This window comes from Diadema antillarum, unplaced genomic scaffold (genome assembly GCF_040938485.1).
Source record: "Diadema antillarum isolate AM-2024a unplaced genomic scaffold, OU_Dant_1.0 scf00000025, whole genome shotgun sequence".
Taxonomy (NCBI): domain Eukaryota; kingdom Metazoa; phylum Echinodermata; class Echinoidea; order Diadematoida; family Diadematidae; genus Diadema; species Diadema antillarum.
Genome location: NW_027270914.1, coordinates 1,784,180 through 1,811,881, shown reverse-complemented (window position 1 = coordinate 1,811,881; position 27,702 = coordinate 1,784,180). Strand labels below are relative to the sequence as shown.

At 38.9% G+C, this 27,702-nt stretch overlaps 1 protein-coding gene across 1 annotated transcript in view; it reads left to right on the top strand.

The window, feature by feature from the left end:
* The first annotated feature begins 1,039 nt into the window (after positions 1 to 1,039).
* LOC139734006 (MAM and LDL-receptor class A domain-containing protein 1-like) overlaps positions 1,040 to 27,702 on the top strand; it is a 49,102-nt gene continuing 22,439 nt past the window's right edge. Inside the window, exons 1-20 of the mRNA XM_071644817.1 lie at positions 1,040 to 1,151; positions 1,674 to 1,904; positions 3,227 to 3,361; positions 4,665 to 4,924; positions 5,773 to 5,857; positions 7,014 to 7,163; positions 9,499 to 9,650; positions 11,837 to 12,032; positions 13,455 to 13,595; positions 13,856 to 14,124; positions 15,025 to 15,057; positions 16,220 to 16,304; positions 18,209 to 18,379; positions 19,278 to 19,420; positions 20,803 to 20,916; positions 22,984 to 23,077; positions 23,527 to 23,658; positions 24,627 to 24,874; positions 25,926 to 26,016; positions 27,439 to 27,579. Coding sequence (XP_071500918.1) covers positions 1,040 to 1,151; positions 1,674 to 1,904; positions 3,227 to 3,361; positions 4,665 to 4,924; positions 5,773 to 5,857; positions 7,014 to 7,163; positions 9,499 to 9,650; positions 11,837 to 12,032; positions 13,455 to 13,595; positions 13,856 to 14,124; positions 15,025 to 15,057; positions 16,220 to 16,304; positions 18,209 to 18,379; positions 19,278 to 19,420; positions 20,803 to 20,916; positions 22,984 to 23,077; positions 23,527 to 23,658; positions 24,627 to 24,874; positions 25,926 to 26,016; positions 27,439 to 27,579 — 2,983 coding nt within the window. The remainder of the gene's footprint in view (positions 1,152 to 1,673; positions 1,905 to 3,226; positions 3,362 to 4,664; positions 4,925 to 5,772; positions 5,858 to 7,013; positions 7,164 to 9,498; positions 9,651 to 11,836; positions 12,033 to 13,454; positions 13,596 to 13,855; positions 14,125 to 15,024; positions 15,058 to 16,219; positions 16,305 to 18,208; positions 18,380 to 19,277; positions 19,421 to 20,802; positions 20,917 to 22,983; positions 23,078 to 23,526; positions 23,659 to 24,626; positions 24,875 to 25,925; positions 26,017 to 27,438; positions 27,580 to 27,702) is intronic.

Below are 27,702 nucleotides of genomic sequence, written 5' to 3'. Positions count from 1 at the left end.
CTGATGAGAAATAAAGATGAAGACTTGAAGAACTTGTGAAGCAGTTTAAAACATGATGAAAAGAAATTTATTACTTACCGCAAATTATTGATATGCCCTGTGTGAAAAAAAACCCACAAAGATTGGCACAAATATCTTTCAAATGTTTTGTTATCTTGTTAGTCATGCCATTCGTGTTGATGCCTTTTTCTTCCCCTGCAGGTCACTGCAGCTTTGATAAGAATGCTTGCTCCTGGCAGAGTTTGGCGGATGATGGAGATGATGATGAGTTGGCATGGTTACGAAAATCTGGACGGATAGTGAATTCCATCACAGGTCCAACAACTGACCACACAACTGGGTCACGCGAAGGTCAGCATGAGAAACTCTTGAGTGTGTGTGTGTGTATGTGTATGTGTGTGTGTGTATTTTGTAAGTAAATATATCGGACATGGTGTCCAGTTAAGTCCACAATGGTGTTTTTTTTTTTGTAACCATTTTCAAAACACACTGTGGATCAATATGCATGTGATTCTCAGATGCTTTTGTTTAGAATTATTAAGATAAGACTATTAAGATAAATGACATAAAAGCTAAATGGCATTACTAGGTTTTGTTTAATATGATGCAATTCATCTTCAATTTCTGTAGCTGTATATAACAACATTGAAAGCAAAGTGTGAAGAAAATAGTATATGAATGTCACTCATCATCTATATGTGAATGGTAGAGTGTGGGATAATTCATAGGTGGTATCATAATATAGATATTGAACGTTGTAACCTCACTTGTCGTCCAAGGCCTATTTCAGTGAACTTCACTTGTGATTTTAGTTTCTATACATATTTTGTTGTTTACATTTTGATGCACATTGTATCTGTAATCTCCCAAATGTGTTTGTTTTATTTTTGTGTGACTTTACAGTAGAATACAACTTGAAGGAGCAGGTTTCCAAACCATATGATATTTCTCATTTGCAGTATTGTAAAATCACCAGGGAGGTGTGTTAGAATGCTTGATAATGTATTCCAGTGTGCATATCTCTTCTACAGGCTATTATATGAATGTTGATGCGACGGGCACAAATCCTGGTGATCGCGCCACTCTATTCAGTGAAGTCTTTGATCCAGCCGATTCATGTTTCACCTTTTGGTACCACATGAAGGGCTATGGTGAGTCAATTATCACATGAAGGGCTATTGTGAGTCAATTATCACATGAAGGGCTATTATGAGTCAATTATCACATGGAAGGCTATGGTGAGTCAATTCTCTGTTATCATGCTGTCACCAATAAATTGGTAACTTGTAATAGTTACTGCATGTTATTCATTGGATAAAGAATACATGAAAAACTGCTTAAATTCATGAAATTCATTCATGAATTTTTAGAAAAAGAAAAGTATTTCAAAGATATGCAGTATAAAGTCATCTTTAATAAAAAGTGGAAGTTGTATTTTGTCCGTATACAGTAAAGGTTATCATTTGTGTAAATACAGTTTACATTGTGTGCTTTCTGTTTGCTGCTGAAGTAGAGAAGATTGTGCTGTTTTGCCTACACCTATTTATTCTGTAAATTTAATTAGAGACAAATCTGACACAGAAGTGGTCATGTATTAAAAGCAGTGATGATGTAGGCACCAAAGAATTTCAATTTTTCTTTATTTTTTCTTTCTTTTCTTTGTATGTTTCTAGGAAGTGTGAACCTGACCGGCTCATACTTACAGTTTGACCCCCCAACAGAGTACGACTCCATGGTCATGTTGACCATAATGGATGGTCAGGGTGACCTCTGGCAGTACGGTCAGTTTGACATCACCAGTAACACTGAGTTCCAGGTTGTCTTACAGGTGACCATTGGGGAAGGTGGAAACATCGACGTTGCTGTGGACGACACAGCGCTCTACACCACGGGCGTGTGTGGCAGTGAGTGCCCTCTTCCACATTTCCATGACGTTCTGTATATGTCATATATTTTGCTGGGTTTTAATTTTTGCAAATTTCAGGAGTGGGGTACTGTTTGAAAATTTAACAACACATGAAAATATTAACTCTAATGCTGATAAGAATGCATCATGCATGGGAACATTTCTCCATCTGTTGCCGTACTTCATGATTGCACATTTTACCACTCACAAAATTTTCCAGAAATCCTGATTCACAAAAAATTAGACTTGCTGAACATATAGCATATACAGCATGTGACCTTTTTGTTACTAAATTGCCTACCACTTTTTATGCACATCTCTGAAGTGCCTGTGGATGCTTGATGTTAAGAATTGAAATTACTATCTTTGTATTAGTCACTTTTTGATAAATGTTGAGTTTGAGGTGCAGATGTGTACCAGACAAGGGGACAATAGATTTGGAATGATCACTGATGCTTGATGATCGACTGAGCAGGGTTAGATGCTTCACTTTCGATAGGAGAGATGTGTACCCTAACGATGCTATGAGCCATGACTCATTTTCTTTCTCTCCCCAAGATGTAAACTTCATATTATGGTAGGATTCAGATTTAGACAGTCCTCAGCACACTCCCGTCAAGATGCAAAGGCAGCACGTGAGCTGATCTATTGAGGTCTCCAGGCTAGTAGCCTGCTACCAGTGTTATCATAGTCACTTTCTGGGTATTGACTTTCAATACATTGGATATATCATTCAAATAATGAAGAAATGCTGTGATAAATCCTCACAAAAGCAAATAAACAAACAAACAAACAGATAAACATACGTACAAATAAATAAACAATCATACAAAGAAACAAACAGACAAAAGGTTTATTTGCAATTTAGAAAATAATGATGTGATCGTTGACACTTTGCTCGGTGCAGAGAACATAGGCCTTCTCTTTGAAAGTTTGCATGGTGGAAAGATAGCATGGGCTGCTCATCGAATAATCTTCATGTTGTGCTAATCATTGTATAAGCTTGGATGAGTTTAGTGGATCCCAGTTAAGCACAGACGAATCAGAGAAGAGGAAAAGAGTGGGAAAGAGCCACATTGAGTTTGGGATGGGAATGAAAGAACCTGAGTAGAGAGTGAATATGATAGCTAAAGGTGCATGGTAGCATGAGGGTTCTGTGTGTGGGTGTGTATTTGTGAAAATAAGTGGATGTGTGGTGTATTGGTGTGAAAAGGGGTGATAGCTACAGCTGGCTGCATTTGGAAGGTGGTAGTCTTCATTGTGCTTATCAAGTTTCTATGAAATATATTTCTTCTCCCCTCCCCAACCCCCCACTCACAGCACCCCATCCACTGAAATGTGACTTTGAGGACGGGGAGTGTGACTACATGAATGGTGGTGTGCTGTGGCGTAGGATACAAGGATCGACGCCGTCTCTATACACTGGACCATCGTTTGACCACACCCTGAATTCAGGTAGGTTCAAAAGAAACATACACTTAAACATTCAGTTGAAATGATGAGGAGTATGGTTACAGTAGGTAGTGGGGCACCAGAACCGGTCCTTGCAGCTGATTTATCTTCATTCACATATTAAAGTACACGTACACACTGATTTTTCAGTGTTTGAGTAGTAGCCATGATAAAAGATTATATTCATGAGATCCATCTCAGGCTATTTGGCGAGTATTATTAAATATACAAAATGTGAACAATAGTTATAATAGATATGTTTCCAGACCAAACTGTCTACAGTTATAATTTATTGAGAAAAATACTGATATCTCCTTATATTTCAGGCTTTATTGCAAAACATTTGTATGTTATGATGTTTTGTGATACAACAGACCTGCAAACATGCATCAAATGTGATATCTTGATTTTTTTTTAAATCACTGCTCCCAAAGGTAAACAGGATCTTTAAATGGTTATTATGCTGATGTAGGGCAGTTTTCAGTTAGTTGCAATCAAAACAACGTAACACAAGAGTCATTTATTTGAACAGAACTTGTCTCAGACTTACCAGCATTTCCTCCAGATATGCACAATCAATCTACAAAGAGGACTAATGTTAGATTTTCAGTCCAGGCTGTATGATACACTGTGCCTCTAATTTTGCCATTTCTCCCCACACATTGGAAGAAAAGAATGTTTGTTTTGTATTACGCACATTGAAACTTTAATACATTTTTTGAGTGAGTGTCAATATGTTGATAGATTGTGGGTTGAAGTATGAGAATGGATAAATATTAATGTTGAGTTCGAAATAACGTTCACGATGGAAAGTAAATTCTTTGTTTTTTTGTATTAACAATTCAGTATTGAATTGTATGACTATGCATGCGAGATATGAAACTTATGCTAGTAAAGTAAAAAAGGATTTCTCCTTACACCTAACTCTTCAACTGAACCCGTAAATCTGTCTGTGTCTTAGAGTGTGGACAGTGTATATATTGCTGTAGGGTTTTCTGTGCTACTCTGCTCTCAAAGCACACAACAACTTAGTGTGTCCTGTTTATGTATACAACCATATCACAGAATGCCTGTACATATGGAAATAAGAATACAGAAGAACCCCCCCCCCAAAAAAAAAAAAAAAGTCTGTCTCATCATACTGTTATTATTGTCAACTTATAATGATACATTGTGTCGTCTTATAGTGGTCGTGGTGCCGTAACAGTAACTATTGCTCTTGAGGCTGATAAATCTCCATAGAGAGCTGACTGAAAGCCCCCATACACAATAGGTTACTGTAAAGTTGTCTATTTCCCCCTCTCAGCTGCTGGGTACTTCATGTACCTGGAAGCCAGCTATGGAGCAGCCGGTGACAGCGCCACGTTAACCAGTCCAGCGGTGGAGCCGGGCACATACTGTTTGCAGTTCTGGTACCACATGTTTGGCAGCGCAATGGGCAGCCTGAATGTTCACATTCAGCCCAATGGTACCACGTCACGGTCTCTGGCTTGGAGTCAGTCGGGGAATTCAGATGACGTGTGGCACTCTGGGACGGTGGACCTCATCCAGCTGGATGTCTTTCAGGTTTATTTCATTCCCACATTTTATAATCTTTCCCCACTGTAGGTGGTGTTACAATACTGATTAAACTTTAGTGATTAAAATGATAACGGGTGTTACATATCGTCGCAGGGGTGACAAGGCCTCGTATCTACAAAATGTCACATGTTCAGGAGAGCCAAAAAACATGGCCAAAGCACTGTACCGAATGGGATAGCCTTTCCTTTAGCATGCCATGGTGGCTTCATTTTTGGGGTAAGACAGTTAGGATTTGGACAGGACATCACTTAACCAATTATCTGACCATTAATAAAAAAAAAAAAATCGTTTTCACCAAAATTTGAGATACAAGGTCTTGTCACCCCAGTGACGATATACTACTCAAACTAAGCAATGATGCCTAGCTCACTAACAATTATTGCATTAAGTTTTGCACACATATTTTTCACTTTGGTTGTGTTGTCATAAAACGTGTTACATACATTTTGTATTTGCGCTGCATAGGCCTATGTTAATGTTAGTATCAATTGTGGCACGATTGCAGTGTGTTGTATTTCCCTCCCAACATCAGGCATTCACATTGAAAAAAAAATCTCTGTAGTAAATGCGGATTTTAGTACTGATTGCCTTGTTTCCAGCCATTTCTTGTATCACACTTCAAAATGACATGATGATAAATTCTAACACAAAGTATATTGTGGGAAGATAGCAATGTTTGGAAAGAAATCCCCAGTAAAGTTAGCTCCATAAATGCTGCTCTTTTTTCCCATTCTTTTTCTCATAGCCATTCCTTTCTGTTTAGAAAGGTCAGTTGTGGTATAAGTTTCTTTCCACTGTTCCCCCCCCCCCCCCCCCCCCCCCCCCCCGGCCAGGTGGTGTATGAAGCGGTCAGAGGGACATCATACACCAGTGACATCTCTATTGATGACCTTGACCTTACAGAGGGTGCATGTCCAGGTAAGCTCAGCATGTTACTCTACTACCAAAAATCAGAGCTTCAACTGACCGTTATTATTTCCCTGGCTGGCTTTGTCCACTAGTGTAGATTCTCAAGCCAAAGATGCAGTGTATTGCCACTTGGTCTACTATCAGATGGTCTACTTCCCAGTTTGTCTAACACCACTACAGCTAAGCTCACTTGGTCTACTATCAATTTCGTCTAATGCCCATTTGGTCTACTTCTCACATTGTCTAATGCCCTGTTTGGCTACTTATCGTTTTGTCTAATGACCAGGTGGTCTAATTGCAGCTTTGTCTCCTTGGATTTTTTTCCCATTTTGTCTAATAAACTATGGGTATTAGGCGAAGTGGGCATAGCCCATCTGGAAGTAGACCAAGTGGTAATGAGGCTAAGTGGTAATTGGGCTAAATGATCCTTACACGAACTGATTGTAGACAAAATGGGATTAGACCATGTGGGTTGAGACTAAATGCGTAGTAGACGAAGTGGGAGTAGACTTCAAGTGATAGATCACCAATGATGCTTGTCTCACCTTTGCTGTCTGTCTGGTGATACTTTGGGATTCCTGGAGTACTGTATAGATAGGTGATAATTTGTATCCAGAGCTTACAAATATAAAGGTTGGTTGAAACTAAATTTTTGTGCCTATCCCCTAGTGATGAAATTTGTCTGCATGAGGATGTTTTTTCCATATATATGTATTGACTTACATCAGACAAAGTTCATTGCACTTTCATTGCCAAGGGACACATACATGATGATACACATATAATAACAATAAAAAAACAGGATATTCACAAGACATAATATACCACTGTTACAGAGTAACATTAGTCATTATTCTGTAATCTCACAATACTAGATGTTGTATTTTTCAGAAAAGAAAGAGAGGGAGAGGGAAGGGAGGAAGAGTAGGTGAATGTGCACTGCAATTTAATTTGATGAATTCTCTTATTTCTCAGTATTTTAGAATATATACCAATGCTTCCTTCCATTCAAGAGTCAATTTTTACTTCTGTGTTCGTAAAGTTTGCAAGTAGCACCTGACTTGCTGAACTTGCGAAAAATGGTACCCTGCGAAATAGATGGCATATATGGTATTAGACTTTTATTTGTATGTTGACACCGTGTTCCGCCTCTGATGTACTGCAGCCACCCAAGAATGCAACTTTCAGCTGAGCAGCATTTGTGGCTACACGCAGGAGCCGTCTTTAGATGACTTTGACTGGTCAAGGGGAGCCGGCGGCACCACAACGGAGGGCACTGGACCCACCCTTGACCACACCTACGATTCCCCTAGCGGTCAGTGGCTAATATCTTTGGTAGATGTGAAATCCCCACCAGGGTGTGGGTAATGACTGAATCCCCGTAGATATGCTTTATGGTGCTTCCATGGTCTTGGAAGAGCTAGAGAAGTTATGAATATTTGGAAACTTCTTTTGAATTGTAGAAAACCATGGGAAAAATTACATCTATACAAATGATTGTGGAAAATGGTTATGCTGAAATTTGCTTAATTAAGATTTGTATGTTCATTTTCACTCATTTTAATTCTAAGTCAGTAATAATAACCATCTTTTCTTTGTGGTATAATTGTAAGTTGATTGATATTGCAGGAAAACGATGACAATTTCCTCTTGTTTTTTATGCCTCCGCCACATAGTGGTGCCGGAGGCATTATGTTTTCGGGTTGTCTGTCCGTCCGTCCTTCCTTCCGTCCGTCCGTAATGAATTTTGTGGACAACGTCATGAAAAAACCTTTTGAGGTATCCAATTGAAACTTGGCATGTACATGTGTATTAGGGATTGAAGTTGTGCCTATCAACTTTTGGGTGCAAATGCTCAAGGTCAAAGGTCAAAAGGTCAAGGTAAATATGTAAACTTTCACTATTTCCACCATATCTATGCATTGCCTGAAGATATTTAACGATGTGTTGGCTCAGTAAGTAGAGCGGCTACCTCACAATCGGGAGGTGTTGGGTTCGAACCCCGGCCGCGTCATACCAAAAGACGTTAAAAGATGGGAGTTGCTGCTACCTTGTTTGCCGTTCAACAGTTGAAAAGGTTAGAGCAACGTCGATCTGGCGCTGCTCAGTGGCTGCCGGGCCCACGATCAATTGGGCAAAAAAGAATTTCCATTTTCGGACAATAAAATTTGGAGTTTATATCCAAAACAGTTATTATTATTATTATTATTTTCTTGAAACCTACTGTATACATGTACTGTATTACCCAATTAAGATTCTATGGTGAAAGTTTGGGGTCATGAGGTCAAAGGTCAAAAGTAAAAAGGTCAAGTAAAAATATTAAAATTGCACTTTTTTCTTGGTAGCGGTACCTTGGAAATTGTTCAAGGTATCTTCATGGAACATAGTATACTAGTATATACATGTACTGACTGGCAGGGGTCAAAGGTCAAGGGCAACACTTCAAAATTTTACTATTTCTCTCATATTTATGCAATGCCAGCAGGATTGTTATTACTTTTTTTTCCTGGTGTATGCATGTATAACCCAATAGAGATTCTCTGGGAAACTTCTTTTTTTTTTTTCTTCTTTTTTTTTCTTTTTTTTTGCCTTTAAGGTCAGGAGGTCAAAGATCAATTGAAAGTACTGAACTAACTTTTTCCTCCATACCTCGAAAGTGACTCAAGTTATCTTGAAACTTACATATATATTTTTGCATGTTCTGCCTGACAGTGATTATCTTATGAATGTTAGGGTCAAAGGTCAGATGAAAATGGTAACAATTTACTACTCAATACAGAAATTGCGTTTTTTCTCCATACCTTAAAAATTACTCAATGCATACACTTATGAATGGGTCAAAGTCAAGTTAAAGTCCTTAAATCCCCACGCTCTCCTATTCATCCACTTATACCTAGGTCAAGGAAGGTGAACATTCAGCACATTTATGACAAACTTGTCATTTTGATATTTTGCCAATTTTGTGAAAATGTAATCACACATTGTCCACATGTACTATAGACCTATTAGGAGAATCATGCATTATGGCTGAGGCATACCAGATGCCATAGTGACATTTCGAGTTAATGTTGCCATTGGAATTGTTTTGAATATTTTTAAAGAATTTGCAGAAACTCTGAATAATATGTTCAGACTAATGCATCGTTTAGGCACTGACCCCCTCTAGTATGGATATATTTACGAGTACATGTATTTTAGTCCGTACAGTCATTTGCTGATCATAGAATTTTGTTAATTACTAAGAATGTACACAGCCATGAAGGTACACTGCCAAGGTGTTATGGGATAGATATTGCTACTGGCAATGTATGTATTATTTTTTCACAACTGCAAGTGTTATTATCATCATCTGTATCTTCAGTTTTAATTTGTTGTACAGTGCACTCCTGCTGTTATAACGAAATTTGAGTTACAACAATGTAAAAATTCAGGCCACAACATCATCTACTATTATATATTTTGACTCTTTATTTGTTCGGTTATAAGGAAATTTCGATACAACGAAAGAAAACTGCCAGTCCTGAGGACTTCGTTATAATTGGGGTCCACTGTTTAGTCATTACCATTGTTACTATTATTAGAACTATCAGTTTAAATGATGACGAATTGTTATGTAAATAATCAGTGATTGTTGTGTTCAATCCCACTAGGATACTTCATGTACATTGAGGCCTCTTTGCACAGCGAGGGAGAGAAGGCTCAGCTTCTCTCTCCCCCTACTGCCCCTGATGACAGTGGTAGCCAGTGCTGGAAGTTCTACTTCCACATGTATGGCCAGGGCATGGGCACTCTCAACATCTATGTAAGTTATGCCTACTCGTCACCATGGTAACATGTAGTTGTCATAAACAGTCAATAAGGCAGAAAAAGAAGTGCTATTTAAAATACTAATCCCGTCTTTACTGCTGTACTCTGAACTACCATAAACATGGGATGTTTTGATGTGCAGAATTTTCCCTTTTCCATTTCATGTCAAGAAACACTGACAAGGAAATAAAGTGATGCAAATTGTTAGTTTACATTATTATGAATATATGATATTGAGTCATCTCTAGCCACTAATATATGACAGATGATTTTATTACTGGAGAGTTAAAGGCATTATTTTCCAGTTGCAAATGAAACAAAAACCTAGCTTTAGTGCTTCAAAATAGTTCTAAAATGTGAGTTAGTGATAGAAACAGCCAATGTAAAAAAATTGAACTAGTTAGATCACTGCTAAGTACTGTTGAATATACAAAATATGAACAATAGTAACAATGAATATTACAGTTATGGTTTATTGAGAAAAATCATGATATCTCCTTATATTTTAGGCTTTATTGCTATTTTTTTATGTGGTGGGATGTTTTGTTATACAACTGACCTTCACATATGCATCAAATGTGATATCTCAAACATTTTTTAAATCCCTGCTCCCAGCGGTAAACAGTACCTGTAAACTCAATCCAGTGGTCCATGCCCCCCCCCCCCCCCCCCCAAAAAAAAGAAGAACTATGTTGTTGATAAAGTACATCCAGGACATTCTTTGATATGAGATATGCATTATATGTTTATTTTTACTGGCTATTTGTTTGATACAGTAATCATTTAAATGACTGATGATAGCACACTGTAAACTTGTCATCACACACCTGTAGCAAGAGTCTGTGCACTTTGCAAGAGATGGCTTGCCATGTATCCAGTAGATTTGCATTGACTGAAAAAATGGGTTTTTGGCACAGATTTGTCCACTATTCTATAAAACAGATGATGCACAATTCTTTGGTATGTCAGTGGAATTATTATACCCCCGCCAAACGAAGTTTGAAGGGGGTATATAGGAATCAGCGGACGGTCGGGTGGTCGGGCGGTCGGTCGGGCGGTCGGTCCGTTGCAAATCTTGCGTCGCGAACTACTTCCTCAGTTTTCAACCGATTCCCATAAAACTTGGCACAGATGTGTGCCTTGGGTTGTAGATGTGCAAGACGTATTTTTTGACAGTACCCAAAAGTACGTTGCCATGGTAACGGCATATTATGGGCAAAAATGGGTACAAATCTTGCGTCGCGAACTCCTCCCACAGTTTTTGATCAATTTTTATGAAATTAGGTACAGATGTTCATCTGAATATGTTAATGTGCAAGACACATATTTCCGCAGTGGCAAAAAGTGCGTTGCCATGGTAACGGCATGTTATTGGTAAAATATAGGGCAAAATGCTTCATGGCAAAACTGCTTCATCAGTGTTCTTCCAATTCTCATGGAATTCATATTGAATGTTTGTCTTAGGATATAGGTCAGCATGACACATTTCTTGACAGTGACAAAAAGTATGTTGCCATGGTAACAGCTCACATATTATGAGCCAAAATGATGGAAAATTTTGTGTTGCAAACTACTTCCTCAGTTTTTGCCCAATTTCCATGAAACTTGGTACAGATGTGTGCCTTTGGTTGTAGATGTGCAAGACGCATTTTTCGACAGTACCCGAAAGTACGTTGCCATGGTAATGGCATATTAATGGTAGAAGATCAAGGAAAGATCTTGCGGATTTAACTACTTCCTCAGTTTTTTGACCAAAGCTTATGAAATGTTGTTTTGACCAAAGCTTATGAAATGTTGTTTGGCGGGGGGTATAACCAGTCGCTGTAGCGACATTTCTAGTTTAATCTAGTCTAGGCTGTGTGGCTGTGTCTCATTGGATAACTATTCCATAGTTAACTGATGCTTGCAAGTCCTTATGATGCACTCAGACATGTGTATGATGTATATATACAGACTAACAGAGAAGGCATACTACACACTTTATTTCATAAAGTGTGTGGTATGCAAAATGATCAAATGTATTTTAACTATTGTATATCATGATGTCTGTATATTTACATGCTACGTACAGATGTCTGGGTGTATTCAATGCAAAATATATTTGTATTGTAATTGAAGTACTGTATATATATGTAAGAGATCTTAAAGAAGTCTTGAAAATATTCATTTGCTCTGGACCAGTATGAAATTGGAGGGACAATGACACAAGTTGCTACCACAAGTGGTGACCACTTCAACAACTGGTACGGGATGATGGCAGAGGTTTCTGCAACCCAGGAATACCGACTGGTCTTTGAAGGTGTTGTAGGACCCACCGAACTGAGTGATATAGCAATTGATGACGTCACTATGTTGGCTGGATCCTGCCCTAATCAACGTGAGTACCACATCTCCATAACATGTCCATTCAGCCTCTTAACCCGTTGAGGACGAGTCCCGAGTACACTCGGGCAGGTGTCTATGGGAAATGTGTGTTGTAGCAAAATCTGTCTGTCCTCAACGGGTTAAAACACTCCTAGATCGCTCTATGTCCATACATGTTTGGCACCCAGTATTGATAATCATAATGATGATTAGTTTGAAAATGGAAAGATGGAGAAGAAGATGAAGAAGAGGTTGGAGGAGAATTAAGAACTGGTAGTGAAATATCCCCCTTCATTCATTCATTCATTGCAAAGAGCATTGTGCATATTATCACAGTGAAGTATTTAAACTGGACCCCATGGAAGACAGGCTAGTGCAGCTAAATTTGGGCTATCCAGCTACCTTGTCAGTTGGAAAATGAAAATGAAAACAAACATACATGTAATATGTAATCATACAGTATGTCCCCCAAAAAATTATAACGGGGCCCTCCGCAATGATATCTTAAAAAATATTGCATCAATCTAAATATAAATTGAGGATGTAAAACTATAACTCATTGCCCACATCTGACAGAAAACCCCACTCGATTTGCTTCAGTGGTCAAAGAGAAATACAGAATTTTGTAAAGGATGTCGAGAATCTCTTCCGTCCAAGTTCTGCCTATTATTCACACACAAGATCATCAAAGTGCTAAACTCGGAAGAATCCGATTCATGACATGCTTTACAACGATCCACATTTCTCTGTGACCGCTTAACCAAATCAAATGGGGATTTCTTCAAAATAGAGCTAAAATGTTATATTTTAAGACCCTGAAGTAGCATTTTAAGAATTTAGTCACATTGGGTGTTATCAATGTGAAAATCTGATTGTAATTTTTTGGGGGACATACTGCAGTAAGTCGCCCCAAAAATTACAATCATATTTTCGAATTGATAACTCCCAATATGATCAACCTGTCTAAGTGCTACTTCAGGGTCTTAAAATATAACATCTTAGCTCTATTTTGCAGAAAACCTCATTCAATTTGGTTAAAGCAGTCACAGAGAAATGTGGATTGTTGTAAAGCATGTCATGAGTCTGATTATTCCAATTTTAGCACTTCGATGATCTTGTGTGTGATTGACAGGCAGAACTTGGACGGAAGAGATTCCCGACATCCTCTACAAAATTCCTTAATTTTCTTTGACCACTGAAGCAAATCGAGTGGGGTTTTCTATAAGATGTGGGCAATGAGTTATAGTTTCATACCCTGAATTTGTATTTAGATTGATTCACTATTTTTAAAGATATCATCGCGAGGGCCCCGTTGCAATTTTTTTTTTGGGACATACTGTAGAGTCCCAGTAGCCTCCTTTCAAGCTGACTTTAAGATATTTTGTGGTAGTCTCATCACAAGACAACATGGATGTATCTCATGTGTATCTTGTAGTTGACTGCAACTTTGAAAGTGGTTTCTGTCTGTGGGAGAACGCTCCGACGGGTGACTACGCAGACTGGGTGCGTCTAGCGGGAGGGACGGCCACTGGAGGGACTGGGCCGACTGTGGACCACACTCTTGGAACCACAGCTGGTGAGTTGGGAATCTTTTGATTTATCATTCTCTGCTTGAACGTTCCTTGAATTTAGCAAATAGGAAAACAATATTGTGATTTGTATAGCACCCTGAAAGCATGTCCGCAATGACACTTTCAATGCAGGATCCTGAGTTGGCAATGTACTCAGCAAGAGTTGGAGAGGGTACTCATGGCATCTCCTTGGAATGCAATTACATTTTTAGCCACTGGTTTGTAAAAATCTCCTATATATAAAACTTTCCCCTATCTCCTCCAGGGTTCTACATTTACTTCGAGAGTAACTATGTATCGCCAGGCTACACAGCTGTCCTCTATTCAGCCCCTCTCCATGTCACGGATCCCAATGTCTGTCTCACATTCTGGTACCACATGTACGGCTCCGCCATCGGCGAGCTCAGCTTTGTATTTGAGGACTTCACCACTGGTAGGCAGGCCTACGGATGGCGGATGACCGGTCTCCAGATCCCTAATGAGGATACCTGGCTGCCCGGCAAGGTTGGCTTAGCGGACTACTTCTCTGGCAATGTGAGTATCAATCTAGTCTCTCTTCAAGAATGAATAAAGTATGATAATCATTAATTACTTTGTTATTATTATAATAATTATTAAAGTTATTGTTATTCTGATTATTTTGTTATCACTATCATCATCATCAGCAGCAGCAGCATTACCATTATTGATAGTTTCCATTATGCAGAAAATTTTTATTTTCCTTTTTTTGTGACAGAGAGAGTTACAATCTTAACAAAATTTTGCCGTGACCCTTTGTGCTTATTCATTTGAAGTCAACCATCTGAAAATGAAAACATGAACTAGCCTGGGATAAGACTGGAGACAGGGGAAAAAAAGACCTGCAGTAGTCTGTTCAATGTTTGATCCTATTGTTGACTGACTGGCTTTTAACTGTTAGTGCAGCTACATAGTAAGAAACCTTGATTTGGATATTACAAGATATTTTGCCTTATAACTTAAATTTTGAAATATGACATTGAGGTTTAGACAAGGAAACAAAGATTTTCTCAACTGGAACCATTCATTCATTGCTATGGATACTGTTAAAGATTCATGATGACCCATGTGTGATTTTCCATTGACTATGCTTTGGCTTTTGCTCTTCTGTACTGCAATTGAATATGCCCATTTGATATGTAATATCTTGGTATACATATAAAAAAAATTATGTTGGTACACTATTATTATTGTTTTTTTATAAGTTTCAAGATTACGATTGAAATATTATTTTTTGAATAATATTCTAAAAAATTGTGAAAGCTCTATGAAAGATATGGTATCATGTGGCATGTGTGTGAGTGTATCAAGTATGTGCATATTGTAAGACATTTATTTTTGTTTTTTTGTTTTACTCAATTTCAAAAGTTTAGTGCAAAATGTGTTAATATTTATAAATCTATTTGCCATTTCCAGATTACAATACCACCAGAAGGAGAGGAACTACTGGTAAGTGTACGATGCAGGAATATCACAAAAAGAAATAGTTCTTACCCTACGTGTATGTGTATGTCAACTATTCTGTCACAACTTGTTGGCACTGTAGACTTTTCAGTGTTGTGATTCAAAAAGCCAGACATATTGATTATAATATCCTAGTTCCAGATAAACTCAGCTCTGTCAGAATCACATTTAAAGATAAGTTCCATTCAAGCAGGTTCCAGATTGGTCCTTTCACTCCCAGAAGATTGATAAAAAAAATCAAACATCGAACGAGAATCAAGAAGTGTTAAAAACATTTAAAGGACAAGTCCACCTTCATATACATGTGGATTGGGTGAATGCAGCAATATTAGTGGAACACATCAGCGAAAGTTTGGGGAAATTCAGACAATTCATTAAAAAGTTATGAATTTTCAAAGTATCTGCGTAGTGTCTGCTGGATGAGAAGACTACTACAGTGTATGATGTCATAAGCGTACAACCATATAAAGAAAATAAAAAGAGAATTTCACATAATTTTACTTTTTGAATAAAGTGCACATTTCTTTGACTTGCTACTGACATATGTTAAGGGTAATATTATTCCCCCTGCCTTCTGAAAGAGAGAAGTCAAGTGTTCTTTTCTTATCCGAGAAAAGTGAAAATATGTTAAATTTTCTTTATTCTTTCTTTATATCGTTGTACTCATGTGACATCACAAGCTATAGTAGTCTTCTCATCCAGCCTTGAGTAAGCAGAAACTTCAAAAACTCATAACTTTTGAACGGATTGTCCGATTTTCCTCAAACTCTCAATGATGTGTTCTACTGATATTGCTGCATTCACTCAACCCACATGTCTGTGAAGGTGAACTTGTCCTTTAATTACAAGTCTGTTCAAACAAATATCAAAGTTCTTACATTTTCAACAACTAATGCTGGTTTGCAGTTTTATTGCATTATTCAATGTTAATATACATACATGTACAACGTATACTGTATGTAGAGAGATTTTTTTCCCTTAAAGAGTAGAAAAAGTAACAGCAATGAAACTTTCAAAACTGTGTCCAGTTTTCTCTTCCCTCATATCTCACATATTTTTTAGAAGTATATATGAAACATCATTGGTATCTGTGACTTTTCACTTTATACTTGTATATCTTTTCTCCTTGCTCTCCCGTAACCACAAGGTACTAATCATTGCCTCACTGGGGGATTACAGCTATGGAGACATAGCCCTAGATGACATGCTTGTGGAATATGAAATTTGCTCCTGTAAGTGTATGCAAGTCATTCTGGTCTAGCACTATACTATACCATAACATTCTTTAAGATGTTTTATTTCAGATTTTGTTATTGTATACACTGTGTATTTTGCATGTTTTTATTTCTGCCAAGTTTTGCTAATAACAATGTGTAAATCAACAGTTGAGATATTGCATCTCATGGTACAAGTGTGTTGCCTGTTATCAACTCAATAGTGGAGAAATGCTATATTTCACCCTTCCCTTCATTGTATTTCTTGATCATGAATTCAACCACTCCCAGAATTGTCTAGCTTGTTCTTTTCAAAAATACCATACTCTCAAAGTATCTGCCAAATGCAGCCCATGGTATTCATATAAGATTCAATTTGTTTTGCAGTTTTATGGTATTTTATTGACTGTGAACTCATGATAGTGAAATACAATTACTTGAATTCACAAATCTATATGTTTTTCTTATTGCAGTGTGAACTTGACAAGTATGAAATAAAATATATTTGTAATCAAAATCAAAGATGTTCTACTGCGTAGTCCCTTTAATACCAACCCCTCACATCTGAAAAATATTGTTCATACCAGACACTTTCCTTTAACCCTAACCAGGCCGGGCTTTTTTGGGTGTTCTGTGGCCGGGGAGGGGTTGATTCAACCCCCCCCTGAGATCTCGGCCGTCGCTTGCGCAATCGCCATGAAAATTGGCACATACATTACCTGTGGCGTAATCTACCAAACTATAAAAAAAAATATGGAAATTTTCGTCATAATGATTAATTATGTTAATATATGCATAAAATCATACTTTTTGCTCTAAATCAGAAATTAAAGCTCCTAGAATCCTAATTTTTGGTGATAACATTCTTTGTAGCATTCCTTACAATGTACATGAAAAAAAAATCTGGTATCAAAATCAATTTCTTATGTATTTTATTGTTTTATGAATTTCTTATGTATTTCTTTGTTTTTTTGACCTTTTGTTTTAACATTTTTTTTCCTCAAAATTTATGACAGAACCTATTTCAAGTATAATTATGCTAAAATCAATTAGTTTCAGCCTATGAAAGTGAAAATAATCATATCTTTATGAATAAGAAGAGAAAACTCCATTTGCATAGACTTTATACACAAAATCACGTTTTTGAGCCATTTTCGGTCTGACAGACATGTATAAAAGGTCGCGCAGTGTCGTAACGGTATGCGCGATTTTCGCGAAAATGGTGTCAAAAGATGCGCGAGACTTGAAAGTAAAAAGTCAGCGAACGGCGCGGTCAAAAAATTTTGCGCGGCGGGGTAGTCGCGAAAAATGTCGAGGGGGGGGTTGATTCAACCCCCCCCCCCCCCCCGGCCTTTTTAGGGTTAATACTGAATATGCAGTTGTTTACCTGTGACCACCCAGCTCAAAACCATCAAAATAGTTGCAGATTAAGACTTTGTAATTGGCCAAAGTATTATCATTTGGGTTAACTGACTGAAATTCACAAACTTTAATGTACATGGGAGAGGATTTTTTTTTTCTGCTGTCAAAATTTTGAGATAACATTTGTCCAACAGAAATTGAGATTTTAGCAGTTTTTCTGGACCATAACTTTTTGGACAGGCTCTGCTTTCACTTGGAAATAGAACATGTTTTCATTGATGCCTCTGCACAGCACACGTGATTGGACCTAATCTTTGGATTTTTTTTTCTCCCTTTCCAGTGGAACTGCACCTCATAACTCTTTCTATTTCAATCACTTTTTGAATGGGCTAGGATTGTTCAATTTTAATAAATTATATATTATTTCAAAACTGAGAGCTTACTCTTTTGATTTAATATGTAAGTGGAAATTCATAGTGGCCTATGTTTTGTCTGCGATGAGCTGGGTAGCCGTGTATATGCAGTCAGTTATCTTTCTGTTTATTTCCTCTCTGTGGTAGTCTCCCCTGACGAGGCAGACCCTAACAACCAAGACACTGTCTTCTGTGACTTTGAATATAACATGTGTGGTTGGAAGCAAGATACCGATGACAATTACGATTGGATCAGGAGAATGGGCTCCACCCCCTCTACAAACACCGGTCCTATTAGTGACCATACTACAGCAAGCGGTGAGTATTCAAAAGCTTCACTTTCTTGCTTTGTGGAGCTTTACAGAGATTGTACTGCATTTCACAATTCTGCACACACACACACACACACACATACACACAACAAAAACAAATAAAACTTATATATTTCTTGGATGATATGAACTATTCATCCAGGTAGGCAGAGTGTTGCATATTTCTGATTCATGTCCCACCTGCCTGCAGTAAGGAGATCAAGGGACGCAAAACTCAGGGAGCAAACTAGGATGTACAATTGTACATGTACAAATGTGTAAGTGCACTCAGACCAGCTGAGTCTGGTTCCTTAATATCTGGCTGGTAGATTAAATCAAGACCAGACTCAGGTGCACTAAAGGCAGACTTGATTGCACTAAGACCAGACACATGTGCTCTAGGACCAGAATCAAATGCACAAGGGTCAGACTCACATTCACTAAGATCAGACTCAGGTGCACTGGGGTCAGATTCACATTGCCCTGAGACCAAAGGTCAAACTCACATGCACTAACACCAAAGACCAGATTCAGGTATGCTAGTGTCAAACTCATATGCATTAAAATCAGACTCAGTTGCTCCCGGACCAGACTTGGTGCATTATGGTCAGACTCAGGTGCTCTAGGACTAATCTAGAGAGTCAAATACAATGTAAGAAATGACTCCCCTGAAGCCTAGTGTGGCAGCTACCTTGTCTATGTTTCAAATGAACCCATGCTGCTATGCTTTCTGTATTGTTCCTGTTTTCTATCAGGGTAATGTAGTTCTGAGTGTTGACACCGAGTATTGACACTGAGTATTGACACTGAGTGTTGACACTGAGTGTTGACACTGAGTGTTGACACTGAGTGTTGACACTGAGTGTTGATTGACACTGAGTGACTGACTTGACTTCTCTTCCCAGGTTTTTACATGTATTTTGAGGCATCACAGGGGTCAGCGGGAAGCACTGCCAGAGTGCGGACCTCTCCTCTTGCCTCAACTCCAGAGGGCGCCTGCATCTCTTTCTGGCTCCACATGTTTGGCCAATCCATGGGCACCCTGAAGGTAAGGTTCTCAGAGTAAGGTAAGGTTCTCAGAGTAAGGTAAGGTTCTCAGAGTAAGGTAAGGTTCTCAGAGTAAGGTAAGGTTCTCAGAGTAAGGTAAGGTTCTCAGAGTAAGGTAAGGTTCTCAGAGTAAGGTAAGGTTCTCAGAGTAAGGTAAGGTTCTCAGAGTAAGGTAAGGTTCTCAGAGTAAGGTAAGGTTCTCAGAGTAAGGTATGGTTCTCAGAGTAAGGTAAGGTTCTCAGAGTAAGGTAAGGTTCTCAGAGTAAGGTAAGGTTCTCAGAGTAAGGTAAGGTTCTCAGAGTAAGGTAAGGTTCTCAGAGTAAGGTAAGGTTCTCAGAGTAAGGTAAGGTTCTCAGAGTATCTTGTTAAAGAATTTTGTCACTATGGCATTAAAATGTTCAGATTTCCCTAGGTACAATATGTACATACATCGTGCCACTTGTATAGCACCTTTTCCAAAGGGTACATAGCGCGTTACACTTAAATAACAACATACATGTATCAGACATGATAACTTACAATTGATGCATTGAGATGTTTGATAAACAGGAAAATCACTCTATATGGGACAATATGACAGTAACATTTTCAAGTCTTATTTTCAATGCTTACTGAGACATGGTACTGATTCATTATAATTTGACACGTTTTTTATCGGATAATTAAATACCTGTCAGTCTGTCTGAAAATTCATTACGCTATATATACAGCCCTGACTACTTTTTGATGATCAGCTCTTTGGATACTATGGTGGAAAGACTTGTGTATTTAAATTAATATGCTATTAGTGGAAAAATGAGCAAAGAATTTTCCACTAATATAAAATCAAATTCATTTCTGGTCAGTTTCCTTCTGTTTGCATTTGTTACATACTAAAAAAGCTGCATCACTTCTGTGATCCCTCGCATTTATTCCCAAGTGGAATTATCTTGCGGATTTATGTCAGGTTTAAGTGTGTGCATGTGTGTCACACACAAACACACTGCTATAGCTTCTGACCATCTGAGCATTGAGAATTAAGGATTTCTGGGACAAATACTGTACTAACCGTTATGGCTTTTTATAGCTCAGTTGGTAGAGCACCGGACTAGCATCTGGAGGTCTTGGGTTTTGAATCCCGATGGAATCCCATTTTCTTTGCTCATTTTTCCACTAATAACTTATATTCATTTCTGGTCAGTTTCCTTCTATTTGCATGTGAAATTATTATGCTTTACATTTGACTTGATTCCTGACCTTTCTAATTGGGACATTCTTTATTCTCATTCTTGCTTAATAGGATGAACTTTTGAATGTAAGTGGCAAACTCACCTGAATTGTAATAATGATTATTTGCTAGGGTCTGAAGTATGTATTACTTTGTGTGCTCTGCTTGTGTTCTAGGTCTCTTTGTACAATTCATTGGGTGAAGAGGAAGTGATATGGAAGCAAGAGGGAACCCTGCAGAACATGTGGCTGTACCGTCATATCACTCTTCATGTAGACTACAAGTACGAGGTGAGTCAGCGAAAAAACCTTCAGAACCAAATCATCCCCTAGGTAGGATTGGAGGGAGATCTTCATTAACCCATTACCTATGGTAATGTTTTGGGGCCTGTGCATTGTCTGTGGAGATTTCAAATCTTGTAGAGAATGGGTTAAGCATGCAAATTTAATTTAAAAATTCTGATAATTTCTCTCATATGTACATAATCTTTGATTGATAACTTATTTAAAATGAGGAAAAAATATATATTTCATGTTGCACAGTATATTTTTGAATTGTCTCATTTCATGACGCAAATCTCTCGTTTGAAGAGGCTACACCCCAGTAAATAATGCCAGTGCATATCTTGGCAATCAATGACTTAAAGTCAAAGATATAAAACACCTGTTTCTTGACCCTGGCCTAATCTAAGCATCAGTCATCGCCACAGCGCCACAGGAGGGGGGGGGGGCACCGCGAGAGGAGGAGATTGTTTTGGTTTTGGCATGGGCCATGTAGCTCCATGGTGCGTGTGTGTGTGTGTGTACGTGTGTGTGTGTGAGTGTAGACATTCAGCGTATGCAGACAGAGCATGCCTGTACTGTAGTGACCGGAACTATTGTCATTCCATTTTGCTCTCCCCTTCTCCCTCCCCCATCTCTCCCCCCTCTCCCTCCCTCTCTCCCCCTCGCTCTCCCTCTCTCTCTCTCTCTCTCTCTCCCTCTCTCTCTCTTTCTCAATGATCCAGTCAGCAGGCTGATTGTAACCAGGGAGGTAGTCTCACCTCCCCGTTGTAACTCACTGCCAAATAGCACATTGTCAGCACCGGCAAACTGGCAATGCTCTCCTTCTTATTCCTGTATTTTCGTTATTTACGGGTCGATTTTTTTCGTTCGAAATGTAAAATGGATGACCATAGAATTTCTCGATAGAATATAAAATTGAAAACTTTAGAAAGGATAGAGAAAATTGAGTTCACTTTGAATGGTCTGCCACAGGCAGATATCCTTATCATGCTCTTACGTAATACGACAGCTGCTTTCTCAATGATCCAGTCAGCAGGCTGATTGTAACCAGGGAGGTAGTCTCACCTCCCCGTTGTAACTCACTGCCAAATAGCACATTGTCAGCACCGGCAAACTGGCAATGCTCTCCTTCTTATTCCTGTATTTTCGTTATTTACGGGTCAATTTTTTTCGTTCGAAATGTAAAATGGATGACCATAGAATTTCTCAATAGAATATAAAATTGAAAACTTTAGAAAGGATAGAGAAAATTGAGTTCACTTTGAATGGTCTGCCACAGGCAGATATCCTTATCATGCTCTTACGTAATAGACAGCTGCTTTCTTAACGATCCAGTCAGCAGGCTGATTGTAACCAGGGAGTAGTCTCACCTCCCCGTTGTAACTCACTGCCAAATAGCACCGACAAACTGGCAATGCTCTCCTTCTTATTCCTGTATTTTCGTTATTTACGGGTCAATTTTTTTCGTTCGAAATGTAAAATGGATGACCATAGAATTTCTCAATAGAATATAAAATTGAAAACTTTAAAAAGGATAGAGAAAATTGAGTTCACTTTGAATGGTCTGCCACAGGCAGATATCCTTATCATGCTCTTACGTAATACGACAGCTGCTGGAGTCATCAAACCCTGGCTTGGCCTCCAGGTTTGTCACGCCTGAGCAGAAAGTTTATTTGCAATGAACAAGTACTTCGACTCCCAACTCCCAAACGACAAATATACGCACCCCACTTTGGGTAACCTCAGTTGAGGACTCGCCTCAAACGAGGGATTGACGGCATGTTTTTTTTTTTACATCCTAAAGAAATCTGTGAAGCATACATGTATAGTGACTTGCATTCTTGGGGGCAATATTGATAAACTTCACTGCAGATTTGCTTTTTGTTGAAAAAAAAATAGCCATTATATTCAACAGCAATATTTTCATAGCTTCATTTCTCCAGTGTTGGAGACTTTAGTAGTGGAAAGAACCATGCAGCTCACATTTTCCTTATGAGAAATATTGTTAGACATCTTCAATTCATTTTTATTTTATTTTTTTTGGCTGACTTTTCCCTTTTGTCTCCACTGCAGATTGCCTTTGAAGCAGTGCGTGGTTACGGGTGGTCGGGTGACATGGCAATTGATGACATTGAATACGATGCGACGTCAACCTGCCCAGAACTGGGTAACTCTGATACTTCTCATGCTTCTATACAGATGCCAACTGTTACTTATTGCACTATATTATACTGCTTTTTAGCCAAAAGTACTGCAGGTTTCATGGAAAATGCTGTTTTTCCATAAAAATATGCCTTTTCAGCTCTCAGAATACTGTAATGGTGTTTACAATCTTTCCTGTTGAATGAAAACAAAAACAATACCCCCTCCTCTAAAATGGATGATTTTACTGATAAGTTCTCAGTCTGTCTACGTAGATTCTCATTTACATTATATTGTCTATCATTTCATAAGTTTTGAAGAGAGTCTAATGAATAAATGTGAAATTTATGAATGTATGCCACAAAAGCTCTGTTTAGTGAAAGGGAAGATAGTGTTATGTTTAATTCTAGACAAAAAAATGATTATAAGGTGATTTCTTTTAAAATATAAAAATATGTTTGCTGCCCCCATCAGATGAGTGTTCCTTTGAGACAGACACCTGTGGCTGGACCCAGGAAGTGGCTTTGGATGATTTTGATTGGTCCAGGGCCAGAGGCAGAGAGCACAGAGAGATACCCTTGGATAAGACCACTGGCTTAGACTCAGGTAAGCTGGTCTGATCTCAGACTCCAACTCTTCTGCTTGAGCAAGAGATCTCACACTTTGAGGCCAAGATCTCCTGCTCTTCTGCGTGATTCTAAATTTCTCCCACTCTGACTGTGTGTCCCCCTCTTAGGAAGTATTTTCTATCGCTTAAAAATCAGCTTTCTCCCGTCCTCCTTTAGTTTTGTGATGTTTATTAAAATATAAGCCTAGATAGAACCAGAGAGCATCTGTAATCCTATCTACAGAGACTCCAACCCCAAGCACCTTCTGATCGGGAGATTCTCCCGCCCGAAACCCCTAGTAAACGGGAGACTCCAAGTTGATGTGTGCGAAGCGCGAAGTTCCTAGGGTTCTAGCTGTTCTCTGGTGCTATCTAAGGCTTATTTTTTCAACATACGATAGCAAAAAGTAAGAAATCCTTTCCACCGGGAGACACAGAGCCAGGGCGGGAGAAATCAAATCTCAAACGGGAGAACGGGAGATTTTGCAAAAAATGGGCTTTCGGCGGGAGATCTCCCGTCGAAAACGGGAGAGTTGGAGTCTCTGTATCTAGAGTTACCATGGCCCTGCTGAATGTTGACTGCAAGGGATGTTACACCTCATGCTCATGATGTGCTGTATGAACACATATTATTCTATGAACACATATTATCGTGTGAGTTTATCAGCTAGTTAACCAAATTTTGCAGGTTTTTTTTTTTTTTATCAATATTTGCAACCCTATCATGGTAGTATTCTGCTGAGTTGTGTATCTGTGCATACATTTATGTGAGCTAGTGTATTTCCAAGATTCTCAGTGAGGAGGGGAGCTGGAATAAACTTATCACAGACACAGACCAAGACGTCCAGGTTATTGAGTAAACCATTTATCATAATTAAAGTTACAACCAAGTTTGTATCACAAGCTGAAATTCCCCTGGTTTGCATACAGGATTTATAATATTGCATGCTAATTGTTCTTCTGTCAGGCTACTACATGTGGCTGGACACTGACCGGGAGGACGGTCAGTTTGCCTACCTCTACAGCCCCACTTACTCCCTGACCTCCCTACCGCACTGCCTGCGCTTCTGGTACTACCATGACACAGAGGGCGCCCTCACGGTCCACACTCGTAGAGGAGGGCAGTACTCCGAGGCACTGTGGCAGGCTCCGCCGGATAAACTTGTTGACTGGCAGCAGGGCAGCCTCTCTGTCACTGACACCAACAGCTATCAGGTGTGCACACTCAGAATACACTCAGTCTACACCCCAGTTACACTGAATCTTGAGTGTCATAAACCTACCTAAACTAGATAAACTTTTTGGATGCCAGCCTCTCTGTCACTGACACCAACAGCTATCAGGTGTGCACACTCAGAATACACTCAGTCTACACTCCAGTTACACTGAATCTTGAGTGCTATATACGTACCTTCCCAAACCAGATTAACTTGTTGGCTGGAAGCAGGGCAACCTCTCTGTCCCTGACACCAGCAGCTTCCAGGTGTGCACACTCAGAATACACTCAGTCTACACCCCAGTTACACCAAATCTTGAGTGTCATACACCTCCATATAGCCAGGTAAATTTGTTGGCTGACAGCAGGACAGCCTCTGTGTCTCTGACACCAACAGCTTTCAGGTGTGCACACTCAGAATACACATACTCTACACCCGAGTTACACTGAATCTTGAGTGCTCTACACCTCTCCAAACCTTACTCTTCACTCTGAAGTCACTTGATGAACACACTCTTTACACAAAATCATCACTCTGAATGCACTCAATTTATGCTCTGCTGTAAACTCAATATAGATTTGACACCTTGCAAACTCTCACTTTTAACTCTTAATGTCCTCTGTCTACACTCTGCTTGCACTCAGTCTACACTTTATGCCTTCAAGACCCCCAGTGTATACACACTGTCTAGGCTGTGACGTAGGATGTTATCAAGATCTCAACTAGACAGTACCGGTACATTTAACAGAAACACCCTGCTTTGTTTGTCCAGGCACCATTCTAAAGCTTAATGTGCCAAGCATTTCCATGAGCATTCAGTAATCTATCCAAACTTGATCAAGGTAATCTCTATTAATTGACAGTTATTTTTCAGACATCGGTGTCAATATGTGAAGAAGAATGCACTCCAGGGTGCATGCCAGACTGTGAACAAAACACATTAAGGGTTAATCTATCTGATGGAATGTGAAAGGTGTTTGCAATATCTGACATATACCAGTGCCCTTTTACGTTAACATGATGTAACACTAAATTTGTTTTAACTGCAGGTTGCCTTCAAGGGAACGGTAGGTTCAATCCGTAACTCTCTCATGGCCATAGATGAAGTCAGTGTCAAGACAGGGGCGTGCACACCACCACGTAAGTTTCGTGAAATAATTCCGGCGGTATTCCATGTCAGGAAGCTGAATTTTGTCCTGCATGAAATATGCCATGAAATCAATAAATGAGAGAAAACTATATTCAGAGTTGTGCCCCTGTAATTGGTGAAAGAAAAAATGAATTGTGGTTTTCCATGAAGTTTTAACTCACTGAGAGGAAATAAGAAACATTTTTGCCAAGATGTAAACCTTCCTTGAGTGTCTTATGGAAAACTGACAGGCTGGTCACTTTGTTTGCATTTCATTGTAAGGGGAAGATACTGTAATTAGTTAGATATCCTTTATTTCAACAAAGTGTACTCTTCTTCAATTTTCATGTGCCATATTGAAAGTTTGTGCACTTAATCATGAGTAATCAGAGAATGATGCTGAATACAGTATACAGAAATGTGCCCTATGTGTGAAGATTTTGTCGCAATGCGTAGCTCAAAACGTGTGGCCCAACATGGTGTCATAGACAGTCAAACTATACTTGATGAACTTTACTACAGCAGAGAGATGTGCACTGCAATAGGTCACCATGTTACCCTTCAAAAAAAAAAAAATCACTGACTTCAAAGTTTAAAAAGATGCAGCATGTGATGATTGGGTTGAAAATGAGAACTCAATATCTACTCAGGAATCAAACATATGTCATCTTAATTATCTCATATGAGACTTTGTTAGTCTGAGAATGTCGTAAAGTTTGAAACCTTTGTGTCTTTATTAGGGAAGTTGATATTGTATTCTTTTCTTTGTACACCTGTTGTGTAGATATCTCTTTTCTCCAGTAGGTTGACTGCATCTGAATTTCTAGTGCAATTTTCTCAAAAGTTGTGCTTGATATCAGGTAGCCAGCTTTTGTATCCATGCAAAGCTTCAAGACTAGAAAAGCTGTAAAATACATACTGTATATACCAAATATTTTGCGAGGCTTTTATTTTCACAGTCAAGTCAGGTGCTATTCCCCAATATAAAGACACACGAAAATGTTGACTCTGATTCTGACACGAATGTGACGTGCAAGCATGCATTTCTCTATTTGGTGCTGTACTCCATGATTGTGTATTTAACCACTAGTAAAATGGTCAGAAAGTCCAGATTTGCAAAAAAATTAGTCTTGCCAAATATATGGCGTATACAGTATAGAGTGCTCAGCTGCCAGTCAGGAACCGCCTTGGCAGGAACACTGCAATTGGAAGAAAAACTTGCCTTCTGACCCCTCGTGAGTAAGCCGGTCCACTGTAGGAGGGAATCAATATTTGCATGACTATGTCAAGGACTTGCAGGGTGACAAATCACATATATTTGTTGTGAATGCTCATATCCGATGTCTGGATATTTGGGTGTGTCTTAAAGAATAGTTAAATTTCTCTACCGGTATTTATACCTCTACCTTAATAATCCTCACCCCTTGGGACAGTCTGGTGCACTTTTGAAGAGGAGCGATGTGACTGGGGTAATGTGTTTAGTGGAGACAACATGGACTGGGTCCTCTACAGTGGGTCTACACCCAGTGGATCAACGGGGCCCACCAATGACCACACCCTGAAAAACGTGAATGGTAAGATGGAGCGATCTATAATACCTTAACCCATTGAAGACTAGTCGTGTGTGTACTCGGGCAGGTGTCAATAGGAAATGTGTGTTGTAGCAATTATCAGCTTGTCCTCAATGGGATTAGTAA